This window comes from Lepeophtheirus salmonis, chromosome 1 (assembly GCF_016086655.4).
Source record: "Lepeophtheirus salmonis chromosome 1, UVic_Lsal_1.4, whole genome shotgun sequence".
Classification (NCBI taxonomy): Eukaryota; Metazoa; Arthropoda; class Copepoda; order Siphonostomatoida; family Caligidae; genus Lepeophtheirus; species Lepeophtheirus salmonis.
The window spans coordinates 4,014,295-4,028,056 of record NC_052131.2 but is presented as its reverse complement, the minus strand read 5'-3'; the positions used below and the strand labels follow the sequence as shown (position 1 = coordinate 4,028,056).

The following is a 13,762-nucleotide window of genomic DNA, read 5'->3' as shown; positions in this document are numbered from 1 at the left end:
ACGCTATTAACGTTAGAAAGGAAGAAGAGATCTCTCAATAAGTCCAAACAAGATCCAGATTAGTTAAAATAAAATAGCCCAGGCCAATGCCCTCAAGTCCATAAGAGCCCATGCAAGAGTTCTAGGGTCCTCATGCCACCCTGTCTGGAAAGCTATCAAAAAAGTGAGTGGAAAGAGCGTTATGAGGGTGGAGACTGGAGGAGCCACTTTTGACATAACAATACTTTTTTAAATGCGTATTGAAGGAGTCTTTTGTCAGGTTTTAATGGACCACCCGGTTGCTGATCTCCTCCAAAATATTACTCAAATCGTCAGGGTTACCATGTTACTTTTTGAATATGCGAATAACCTTGATGTAAGCATTTCAAAGGTTGACAAATTACAAAATAGTAACATACATACTGATGGATCCTGAACCATCTGTGGCTTTTTGGTAGGAATTGTTTTTTTTATTATTATTATTATTGTAATATGGAGAGGTTTATTATATTTAAGGGCATAAAACTAGATACAATATGATATTGGAGTAGAAGAAGTGAGGTTAGACGTTTGTGCTCTTCTTTTTTGTTTAAAATAAATTCTAGTGGTTTACCTTCTGGCTACATCGAAAGGAAAGTGATACTTTTACTCTAAGGATGGACACTGCGGGGTCAATCGAGGAGCAGCAGGTTTCACGGATTGGGAAAAACTCGATTTATGGGAGTAATATTGAAGGTGATAAGTTAGATAAAACTGGAAAGAAGATAGTATGAACTTGTCGCATGAAGAAAAAAGACGAAGGAAACTCATTGAGGAGTCGTTAATGAGTTTAAATATTCTGAGAGGATCATTTCACCTAGGAGGACTCATACTTTTTTGAAAAAGGACAGCCCCAATATTGGGCTAAAGGCCATCTTAAGCGAGGGTTACACCAGCCAAACTCTACGTCCTGGTCTTCTTGTTATCACGTGCAGTATTTTCCACCATTTCCAATATCTCAGCAGTTAAGTACTCTTGTACAACAACCAAGTACACAAAGGCTCCTGCGCCCACTCGATCTGTGGTACTGTCTTTACGAAGCAATCGATGAATACGTTTAACAGAGAATTGGAGACCGGCTCTAGATGAACAAGACCTTGACTTTCCCTTGGCTTTACTACCTTTTCCTTGACCTCTCATTGTGATGGACTTCCTTTTCTAACTTGATCAAAAAAACATTTTTAACGTATGTTGTAATATTAAATCAAATATTCGATGGTTAGTCGATATTTTAATAGTGTAGCTAGTAGGTTTCTTTTGTTAATTTCATTAGAATACGTTCAACAAACTATGTTTAAATTATTATTATAGATTATATACAACATATCTTTTTATCTTATTGTGCTATTATTTCTAGATTGAAAGTAAAATTGAGTTATTTATTTCTTAAAAAAATATTATTATTCTCATTTTCTAGGTAAAATATTTTTTTTTAACAGATGTAACCATCCATTGGCAAAGTACCTATAAGGAATGTAGAAATGTGTATAAAAATTGACAGTTGGACAAGTTTTTCTAACCTTTTACAAACAAAAGACAATCAACACTTGTTTCTTTAACTCGGTCAAACCTACAAGCTTATAATACAGCTTACATATTTTATCTGGAATATTAACTACTTTTAAATAATTGGAATACCTGTCGCCTCACATATGCATAAATATCGGAGAAGTCAAATTTTAACCTACTTCAAAATAGACTCCAAGAATTTAAAATGTTACTACATAATATGTAACATAGTATATATAATGGATTATCCCTTGGGATACTGGGATCTCGTTTTCTCGGGAATTATCTAGGTTTTACACAATGAGCTTTTTCATACTTTTTAATTTTTTTTTGAGGGGTTGGATCGGGTTACTAAATTCTAAAAAGCTGGACATGCAGGCCCTAAAAAACAACTATATTACTATTACTTGATATAATTGAAAAACATGAGAATTGAAAATTTATTGTGGGTAGGACTCATTTTAAATTTATTATTTACTCTTAAATAATGAATAAAACAAGATACGTAAATTAAATAAATGTCCTGGGATCATGTAATTTAAAACTAGTTTGCCAAGATCCCACTCATGGAAAAAAGAATCCCTAGTAGACATCTACAGGGGTGTCTGCAGGAATATACATATATATGTAAATATTCGGAAGTTGATTTTTTTTATAAATTTAATTTTTTGAAAAAAAAAAAAAATAATTTACAGCTATTCACAATTAATTTTTTTATTTAAAAAAAAATCAAAATCTACAGCTGTTTACAAGAAATTTCAAAAATTATTTTTTTAGATTTTTTTTAAAAAATCAACAACTGATAAAAAAAAATCGTAAAAAAATTTCAAATATGAATTTCGGATCATAAATTTTTTTAAATATTAAATTATTTGGAGAATAGTTCCTAAAATGCATAGCTATTCAAAGAAAATTAAATATAATTGGGAAAATTATCTTTGAAAAATTCAATTTTAAACATCAAATTAAAAAAAACAACACTTTTCTAGTAATAAGAAAAAGGTCTTTATTTATTTTTATATTCTGATCTATAAAATAGGATGTATTTACTGTTTGAAAAACAGATGTTTTTTGCTATATATATATAACTATCTAAAATACTTGAGTTTCCACTCGTACTATATTCGTTAACCCTACGTACACAAATATTAGTAACGCTTCACATTACAGGTAAGGAATTATTTTTTCCCTAATGTTTCATTAATTTTATGTTATTGACTGTTATTTTTTCATTTAACTAAGAGTTACTAGTTTATTAATTTTATATACAATTTTCTTCGGTCAAAATATAGAGGATTTTTGAACCGATCCTAGTCCCTGCATAAATGTCCATCATCCCTTCAGTAGTTAGTCCTGCCATTTTGAAAGTCTCATCTTTAGTTTTGAAAATTGTCATTAAAAAGACTCTAGAATTGATTTGATTCTCTCACGTAGATCCTCAACAAGAAGATGATCTACAAGGGGTATATATATAAATACTGTATGCGTCATTAGTCCTTGTACATTTTTTACTTTATTAGAAAGAAAGAAAAAAATAGTCTTAGTATTAATTGATAAAAAAAATTTATTCAAAACCAGATGAAGGATACTTAAATTTCTATTAATTTTCAAAAATTCAGAAATCTCCCACAATACAGAGCTCCAGGACGGTTGGAAAATAAAGACAGACTTTCCTGAGTGTTTCTGCCAGAATGTTGGCCCATTCCTCCTCCATCTTGGCCTTCATGACCCCCAAGCTGTAGTGGTAGTAAGTGTTGGCCTTGGTCCACATGTAGGAGTCATGTAGGTTGAAGTTGGGGAGTAGGGCGACCAAATCTCCACAAAATAAAATAAATCCGCATTGGTAATTTAGCTTTAATGGACTTGATTCGGATATCCTCAAATTTTTAGTGTCAATGATGATGACATGATTGAGATTCAAAATATAATCAGAGATTTTGACATTGTAAAAAAATAACATCATTGATGAGTGAAGCAATGGATAATAAAACTTCATAATATAATTATGAGGGTAAAATAGTCGATTTGTCTCTTAAAAGTTACAAATGCTTCATTGGCATCTTACAGATCTGCTTTTTGTGATATCATTTGAAAACTCTGACCAGAATTACATATATCTAATCGAATATCTTTAATTCAAGGTAAAATATTCAGTATGTATATATATATTAACATGAATTATACAAAAGAAAGATAGACAGAAAAAAATTGATTTTTATGTGTGATATATACATATTAATCGTTGTAACATTCCCATAATTGAGTATATTTACTCCATTGAATGTAATATTCAAATACCCTCGGATCATCATGACTCAAGTTATCTGAGTTATGAAAAAAGTGAGAGAATATTATGTTCAGATAAGTTCTCATCGAATCTCTAGTTGAGAGAAATAGATAAACTCTATGAAATAGTTAGGACCGATTAGAATTCCCTTTGAAATACCAAGAGACCACCAATGGAAAATTATTTAAAATTTGTTTTAAAACTCTCTTCACCATCAAAAACTGAATATAGTGCATATACAGGGTAATTCAGGTCAATCTAGACCATCTTTAACTTCATTCTGAATAATAAGGAAAGTATTTAACTAGGTTATTTCTATTTTAAAGTGAAAGGCTGAGCCTTAAGTCTAAGTTAGTTGCCCAACCATATAAGAGAAAAACCCACAAGTTGGGATTATCTGACTTTTATTTTTCCAAACAGTTTTTGGTTAATCTTTAATTCCTGGCCAATGGAATATGTACTCTCATGTCGGTCCAAAAATGGCAGTCCAACTCGACAATTTCCATCATTCTATCGACCCCCATATTACTAGAACGGAATCGTTAGAAACACCGCTTTGTTATTGCATTCGATACTGTTTTGGCTCCATAAACTGCAATGTTTTTCACCCCCCTGCTCCGCTTTTTCACTTTATACGTTACGATTCTTAAAAATATATCGAGTTTTCTCTTTTTTTACTTCCATTTTGGAACTTTGTAACACACAACTGTCTACACAAAACTGTAAATGAACATTTTTTTAATTGTGCAATTATCCTTTAAGTTTTTTTTAGTCAAATTATAATCAATTGTGAGATATACCTTACTAAAGACATATATGTAGAGAAAAACCCTCTCAACTTTTTACTAATAACCTAATATTACAACAGTTTATATAGTCTCTTAATTAATACTACCAATAACAACAAAAAGAAAAAGGTTATTCTTATGGTTAAAACTTGTTAATTATATTTGTGATAAAAACTTTTATGAAATATTAATTATTTAAAATAAAGTGAAGTCCAACACTTAGAACAATATGTGATATCATTTTAGTAGCAATACTTTATAAATTTAAAAAAAAAACGAAAAATTAAAAGAAGTTCTAAAAATCGAACAAATTCAATTCACCAAACATTTATTAAAAATTGCAAAATTTACACAATTTAATAATTCTAAGAAAATACATTATTGCAACAAAAAAAGTTGCATTTATAGTGAAGTATGTTACAGGAGCAAACTACAAATTTCCCACAATAAACTTTATTTAAAGTGATTAACTCAATAATAAAAAATTTGTATTACAGAAAATCCCAGTTCAATAACGAAGGGTTAAACATTTGTAATAAAACTAATTAGTTAGACAATAAAAAGAATTTAATTCAAAAATATCATTAAAACAAATCAATGTATTCCTTTTTTATCTTAGTGTTTCAAAACAATTATTATATAAATCCAATTTACAAAGTTCTACAGACTGAAATATGAGATTGACTATTTTGCTATTATTTGTCTTCAAGTGTGTGGAAATCCAAAGTTTGGGTATGTATTTAACTATCTACTAGCACAACTAATTTTACATGATTATGTATAATTCAAAATAAATTAAATGTAAATTCATTTTAGAAGATCTTATTAATTTTTACATTTTTTTTCGTTTCTATACTAAATAAGGCCATTTATTAATGATCTCATAAGTACATTTAATTTAAAGCTATCAGAAGCTCTCTTAAAATTGAGTTTAAAAACTTTATTTTGATATTTTGTTAATAGTAAATTTTCATACTTTTTATGAATATTTTTTTTTTTTTTTTATGTCTCATACCTACTTTTAGTGTAAATCTGTAATTACAAATTTACTATGATAAATTCATATTCACTGCTTTACCTCTGGGTCTAGAAATCTTTGTAATAATTCATCTACTATAATGATAACTCAATAAATAACTTATTGAAATAAAAATAAATATCTTTAAATAACTTTAACTTTGTAACTAAAATGACAATATAATTATTCATTTCTTGTTTTTTAGGTTCTGAAACAAAAACAGGAAGGGGTAAGTTATTAATCTTATGTTTTTAATATTTTTAAAATTGTATTCAATTTAATCAATAAATAATTAATTTAAATGAACAGTAAATATTTTTAACTTTATTTTAGTTTTTAATTAAATTTCTTATTTTTTAGGTTCTGAAACAAAAACAGGAAGGGGTAAGTTATTAATCTTAGTTTTTAATATTTTTAAAATTGTATTCAATTTTTTTTACTCAATAAATAATTAATTTAAATGAACAGTAAATATCTTTAAATAACTTTATTTTTTAGTAACTAAAATGACAATATAATTATTCATTTCAATTTTTTTCAATAAATAATTTTTAAAGGTTTTCAAACAAATATAATATTCATTTCAGGAAGGGGGTAAGTTATTAATCGTTATGTCCAGTGTGAGTTATTTTTTATGCTCATTCTTGAGTTATTTTTCATAACTAGCACATATTTTTGTGTTTTACAAGTTTTACAGACTTATCTTTACAGTTTTTATTTACATTTTTATTCAGAAAAATGTGTTTTATGTTTGAATAACGAACAAAAATTTCAGTAAAATTATCCTGAACTATATATTATGTCTGTGTGTAGGTATTTTTTTATAGAATCACGCTAAACCAGAGGATGGATTTTGCTGAAAATTTTCATGTATGTTTCTAAGACTCTGGAAACTGTTCTGGTAACCGTTTTTTGCCCTTTAAGGCCATGACGCCCTTAATATAACGATTTTTTTTAACTAGAAAAAGACTACTTTAAATAAAGGAAAAACCTCGGTACCCTCTTACCATCACAAAACATTTTTAGGTTCAGTGACAGAGGCGTCCGTAGGATTCTATTTGGGGAGCTTTTTGAATTTCTATTTTAAGATATATACAAAAAAAAATATCAAACATTAATGGCCATTCTCAAAAAAATTTCAAACTTTTATATTTATTCTAAAAATAATTTCAACTTTTATATTTATTCTCAAAAAATTAAGTTTTTGGAAAAAATCCACAGCAGTTAATCTCTTGATTTTTAATTACAATTTTTTTAAATGTAAGACATAATTGATAGGAAGGACAATGAAGTTTCCCAAACTAGTAAGGAAGATCATTTGACCCATATTAAGTTATTTTTGGGACACTATCTAAGAATAAACTCTGCTCACTCCATGAAAAAAGTGGTGTCAAAGCGTTTGACCAATAGCATCAAGGCCCTGGATGGTCTTTTCGTTTGTAGACTTTCTTTTACATAATTAAGTATACAAAATGTAACGGTAAATAGGTCAATTAACTTAATGAATCCATTTTTTTTATACGTGAATGATGGCAAAACTACAGTACTAGACATTAACATATTTTTGTGCACACAATTTTAAATCTGTATACTCTTCATACCTATATAATGGTCTTCATTATGGAATAAAATGCCTATATCAATTTCGTAAATATATTAATATTGTGACTAATTACTCTTTTAATTAGAGAATGAATGAATACATTATTGTAAAATTATTTTATTTTCATTTATGTTTATATAGATAAACATATACGTTTTTGATCAGTCTAACCTATATTTCATGGCTCATAAATCCAAGAACGATTGATTTTGAAACATTACCCTTTCCTTTTTAAATATAAAATAATAATAATAATAAAAATTAATTATTTAAAGGCATAATATAACACAGGGCAGATGAGGGTTAAAAAGTAGTATATAACTGTATTTTGATATTTTGTTAATAGTACATTTTCTTCTGGGATAATGAACTCCAGCATCAAAAAGTCCTTTATTTTATCAACAAATTTAACTCAATTAATAATCAAATTAAAGAAACGATATATAATTTTATGTATATAACTTCACTTTAGTATTGCTCTTTATATATATATTTTATTAATTTAGGTGACAATGGACCAACTGGTAAGTTTTTAATTTTTCATATTTTATTCAATTTAATACATTCTCAACTCGTGCTTCACGGTTTTTACAATGAATTTTTCATCCTCCATTCTAATGATTGTTGGCTTGTTTACATGAACTAATCGTGTAACCACGTCTCATCACCAATTATGATGCTTTCCATAAACGTTGGGGCGGAAATTTGCAAGATAATGGATGTCTGAAAGACTTGCTCACAGAATTGTATTTGCAGAAAATTCAGCTCTTTTGGAACTGACTCGTGAGAGGTGTTAAGGCAATATGATAACCCCTTAAGATGGTAATACAATTTTTTTGTGCAAAAATTTCATTCATTGTAAAAATCGTGGAGCACACGTGAGGTAGACTGACTAATCCATCAAACTGTTCAACAAATAATGAATGACAGTGTTGTTGACCTGAAAAAAAAAAGATTTTTAAATTTTATCAGCGCAGGCAATTTAGATTAACAATTTCCGATTCTTTTATGACAGAATGTATTTTTATTTAAATTTCATTTTACTTAGTGAATAAAAAAACCCATATTTTTTTGTACGCTCCTTTTCTAGTTGTCGTAATCACTCCAAGCCCATCAGAGGGTAAGTTTATAATTTGTCTCATACTTAATACTTATATTTAATGCTAAGTGTTTTTAGTAACTCAATACTTATTCATTTCTTTTTTCTTATTTTAGTCACTACAACAAAGGCCCCCCCAACTCCTCGTCCTCCCATGCCAGGCAGTAAGTTTTTCATATTTTTAAAATTGTATTCAATTTAAGACGCTTTTAAGCTTCATTACATTTTTATTCAAATACTTTTCTTTTGAATCTGACTTAGATCCTTGTTCTCCGACTGTAAATCACTCCGGTAGATATAAATAGAAGCATAGTTTATCCTTATGATCTAATTGACTTTTACTTTAGCCGTATGCGATGATAAGAAATCTTACTGTAAAGCTAATGCCTTCAAATGCATGGACCCAAATTACTATTTTAATTGTAGGAAAAGTTGTGGATGTCGTGGTATACTATAATCAAACAGTTATAATCCTTTATGAAATTGCTTCTTATTTTACTAAGGAAATTGTCATGATGTCTCGGCAAATTGTATTATGTGGCCTGCTGGATGTCTAGAGTGTGAGTCTTGCGAAAAATGTCCACGATTCTGTGGCTTTTGTGAAGGTCAGTTTATATTTTATAAATGAATATCTTTTTAATAAATTGTAAATAGGATGTAATGATGTATTCAAGGAGGAACTATGTCAGAAGCTTGTACGATACTGCTACAATGAAAATGTTGGATATTTCTGTTCAAAAACATGTAATAAATGCAGATGTCAAGATCGATTAAAGTACAATAGTGTATGCAGACTATTCAAAAAATATGGATATTGCAATCAAAGTACCCCTTACTATTATTTTATGAGGTTTAGTTGTGCAGTTACATGTGAATTCGTGTCTTGTAAACGTGATTAGAGGTTATTTATATCTTGTATAAATAAATATGAACCTTATTGGTCATTATTTGTATAGTGATAATTTGTATATTGATATTTCTATTATGTGTTTGTATATATATATATATACAAATTTAATATGAGAGTAAACTAATAAACGTAATATACAATAATGAAACAAAGTTTGTCTTAGTGTGTGTAGTTAGTGGCTTATTTAATTTATATACTAGAGTAGGTCTTGCCCAGCTTTTCCTGGCCTTGCACGGGACATTAAGGAGTTAAAATTAATTAAGAATTTTTCTCCCGAATATATAAAAAAAAAAATGAAGACCATAAAATCTTAAGAATTATTCTCGCTGCATGTTGGTGTTGGTATGTACATTATTACCCTTTTTTTATAAGGGGATCCAGTACGTTTGTCCGGTGTTGTCCAGAATATTAAGAAATTAAAATTAATTATAAACTCTTTTGGTTATTTTAAAGAAGATTATAAGATTTTAAGTAGAAATAATATTCAAGTTGAATTATTGTATGCTCATCTTTCATATCATTGTCAAAATCCTTTGTCTTCTTCCCTCTTCTTCTTTTTTCCTTCTCCGAATTTTATAATCTGCCTGTGTGCAAGCAAATTTAATGAACACACACGATAAACTATTCAATGGTCGTTAAAACAGATAAAACTCACATGATGAGTAATAAAATAATTATAAATAAAATTCATAGACTTGAGGTTCCCTTTTTTTTTAATTGTTCCAATGAATTCATAGGTAAATGATAAAACCTTAATCACCGACCCACATAATGACTGAATACTCAATTGGCAAAGAAAATGAGAGTCAACCGTCAGCTGATATTTAATGTTATTTCTATGAATTAAAAAAATTCACGAGCAGTAGTATTTATATAGTAGTCAACAGCTGAAAGACGAGTCTCTCTTGTTTGCTTTTTTTTTCAATAGGCTGTGACCATAACAGTATAAATATATATATCAATCTGACATAAATAAACAATGTACTTAATACTTTCTCTGCCTAAGGATTTCTTTAAAATTAAATACCCTTATTACGACTAGTACCACTTTCCTTGATATATGGCATCCCAGGGATGTCCTCTTTGCATTCTTCGTCTGGAACTTTGCACTGCTTTGAACGCTATTCTCAAAGGCACATTTTAGCTTTTAGGAAAAAGCCGTACAGTAGTTTATGCTCTGTTACTGCTCTCCCTATATTTTGAAGAATACCCTCTGCCAGGGCTCCCATCGCTTTCTCTACTCTTTTGCACTCCCGAAAGTCGTGTTCCAATGTCCATGTCTCATTTCAGTGATTAAATTGATCAGATGGAGTTGGATTGACCTGGCCAAAAAAAGCAAGGCCACACTGTTGCCGTAAAAATTGCAGGTTATATGTTTCTAAGTCGTATAAGTAAAGATTGTTGTATTAAAGATACTACAACTAACCTATAAATTGTCTACGAAGTCAATTTACATTATACATATTTTCATATATTATAGGAAAAATTGGCAAAGAAAAACTCCCAAAGTGGGAAAAAATGGCACAATTCTTTTAAGTGGATATCTTATTAATTAATTAAAGATTATCTGCATGTATGTATGAGTAATTGCCACAAGGTACACAGTGGATAGTTCTTACAGATGTACATCACAAGACAATACAGTATAAAGAAAAAAACAAGGGAGTTTAATGCACATGGAGCACTCTATAAAATGAATTAAATCTCGCTGGCAACTAGTTCATGTCAAATTAAAAAAGAAAAAAAAAACGCTTAGCACATAACACAAATATTTATTACTAAGAAAAAAAAAGAAAAAAAAGGTCCTCGAAATATAAAAAATTTCAGCTTAAAATCAATGGTACAAATATGAAAAATAAAAATAACCCAAGAACAATTAAAAATAACGATATAATCAAAAGAGTATTTTGTTAACTGAAGAACTTGTCCATTCCTTTAATTACTTCGATATATAAAATTATAATGAAAGGCTTTTCGGAGTTGTTTTATTTATTTTCCAATGCTGTTCTTATAATTCTTTGATTCTTGAGGAGATACTTATACGTATTAACTATAATGTGTAACCACGGATATGTTTGGTGATGAATGATGGAGAGTAACGTGGATGAATAAGAGGTTTAAGTACTTACTGGACTCAAAATAGAATTGAGGATCGAAATCCTAGTAATTCCTGGCAATATCATTCCTAGATTCTGATTTGGGTTGGGTTTATTTCCTTTATCTCATGACTACTCACAGCTAATTTTATAAACGTCATGACAGCTAAGCATTTCTCCTCCAAAACTTTCTTCAAACTATCGGAGGGGCAATGTTAATATTCGGTTCCTTTCTTTAAAATATACCGGTGGTGTTGTATATTTACATGTATTTCATACATGTAAATATATTTTATCATTATTGTGTACTTGTATGCCACGGCGTCCACAGGGGTGGACTAATGGGTTAATAGCTCCCCGTCTAATGGGGGTTGACTGGATGGGCTTTACCTCCCCCAAAATTAATGAATTTTTGCTTTTTACAAGAAAATTTAATATTTGAATTTTTATTCAAAAATTTAATTTAATTTTTCTTTTTTTTTAATTTTCTGTAAATAGCTGTCGTTATTTGAAATTTGTCTCCTAAAAATTATATATTTGAAATTTAATTTTTGAATTTTTTTTTCAAAAAATTTAAGTTTTTGTAAAATGATGTGTATTGTTGAATTTTTTCTTTAAAAATTAATTTTTTTGTGAAAATCTATAATTTTTTTTTTGGATTTTAATTTTTGGATTTTTTCCAAAAAACTTTTAAAAGAAAGAAATGGAAAAAAAAAAAATGAGGTGTTGTTTTTTTTCTTGGAAAAAATCTGAAAAGTATATAAGAGAGGTCGATAATATCATAAAAATGGAGAAACAGCTTTTCGAAATTGTGACTCGAGTTGCCACATGTTTCAAGAATTGTTCGAAATATTAGATGGGCCCTTTAGTCATGAGCTCAATTCATTCAAATATTGCCAAACTAAATTAAGCATGTTTATTTCCTATAATAGATAGAGACGTCGGGGTAATTACGTAAAATTAACGCATTAAAAGAAAAAAAATATGAGAAGAGCAAATTACTATATTATAGACATCTTGCTTGCCTGGATTTTTTATCAAAGTACGCCAAGAGGCTTCCGCAGGGGTTGGGCTGGAGGGGCTTTAGTCCCCCAAAACTGAGGAATTTTGTTCTGTTTTTTAGAAAATTTAATATTTGATTTTTTTTTGAAAAATTTGATATTTCAATTTTTCAATTTTTTTTTCCTAAAAATGAAATATTTCAAATTATACTTTTGTGAACAACTGTGAATTTTGAATTTTTTTGACAATAGCTGTAGATTTTGAATGTTTGTTTTCATAAAGTTTAATTATTGAAATATTTTTCCAAAAAAAATTAATTTTCTTACTTAAAAAAAAGCAACTTCCAAAAACCAAGTACATTCTATCCCGCCCAAAATATAATAAAGCAGACGCCCTTCACGCCAAATAGTTGAAATTCATGAGAATATCAGAAACATTCATAAAGCTTAGCCAATATACCAGGTACACCGTAAGCAGTTTTGGAATGTTTCGTAAAAGACATATTTTCGTATGGAAATCGTGAAAAGTTATTAATGTTTGTTACATTGAATATGTACTCAATAGAAGTGTTGTTAGGAATTGTATAGTATATTATGATCCCTGCAATATAGCTTTATAATATATGTGTGTACGTCTAAAACTGAACACTTTGAAGTTTTAAAAAATAGTTAAATAATTATGTAATTTTTAAAGTGGTCGACGAATTAATTTATTTAACATGAAAGATGAGAGTCTTAGACACATGTCTATTCAATATGGCCTCCCATATTCTCCAGCTTGTTGAGAAGACTCTTCGACCTTGACGTTTTTCTTTGTCTACAGGCTTGAGGGCTTGACAAGGGGCTCTCTTGTAGACCTTAAGGTCAATATATTTCTTAACTAGCCGGTCCATGGTCCTTCTGCTGACGTTGAACTCCTTGGAGAGGCCGCTGACGGTGACCTAACCTCTCTTGTCTTCGACATACTTTTTCACAGCAGCAACCATTTCGCCTGATCTTCGAGGCCTTGACTTCGATCTTGTGGTCGCCTTAGGAGTCCTTTTGACTACCACGCTGTAAACGGTGGTGCGGCTGCAGTTCAGAGCCTTGGCAATTTCAGTGGTAGTTTTTCCCGCACGGAAAGTTCCAAAATTGCGACTCGACGTCTCTCCATATTATCGGCTGTTGTTTCACTGTTGCTATTTAGATTTTGCTGGAGTTTTGTTCATAACTAGTCAAGACCCTTGCCTCGAAGTATAAGCTGGTTACAACTCAATAAATTCACGAATATGTGGATGGCGTAAAATTTAAAGGAGTGTTCAGTTTTAGACGCGCACACCTGTATAACTATCATAATTAGAATTGCTTTCTAAAACATCACTTTCCGTAACGATTTGAAAAAACACGAGCACAATTTAAACTTTCGGTCTATACTAGAACACTGAAGAACATTT

At 29.5% G+C, this 13,762-nt stretch overlaps 1 protein-coding gene and 1 long non-coding RNA gene across 2 annotated transcripts; both read left to right on the top strand.

Annotated features, from left to right (window-relative positions):
- The first annotated feature begins 2,621 nt into the window (after window positions 1-2,621).
- Window positions 2,622-8,343, top strand: LOC121114176 (uncharacterized). The gene is made up of 4 exons (XR_005863216.2): window positions 2,622-2,697; window positions 5,222-5,334; window positions 7,730-7,747; window positions 8,314-8,343. It is a non-coding gene; the product is annotated as an uncharacterized lncRNA (long non-coding RNA).
- A 75-nt stretch (window positions 8,344-8,418) lies between these two features.
- Window positions 8,419-9,275, top strand: LOC121114167 (uncharacterized). Its single transcript, XM_040708041.2, has 5 exons — window positions 8,419-8,486; window positions 8,584-8,613; window positions 8,670-8,768; window positions 8,826-8,927; window positions 8,977-9,275. Exons 1-5 carry the CDS (start codon window positions 8,477-8,479, stop codon window positions 9,219-9,221), a joined length of 486 nt encoding a protein of 161 aa, XP_040563975.1. The 5' UTR covers window positions 8,419-8,476; the 3' UTR covers window positions 9,222-9,275.
- The last annotated feature ends 4,487 nt before the right edge of the window (window positions 9,276-13,762 follow it).

Excerpts from the sequence above, each read along its gene's own strand:
- LOC121114167 (XM_040708041.2), top strand. Across the intron at positions 8,769-8,825 it reads GAAAAGTTGTGGATGTCGTG|GAAATTGTCATGATGTCTCG; the intron begins GTATACTATAAT and ends TATTTTACTAAG. Across the intron at positions 8,928-8,976 it reads ATTCTGTGGCTTTTGTGAAG|GATGTAATGATGTATTCAAG; the intron begins GTCAGTTTATAT and ends AATTGTAAATAG.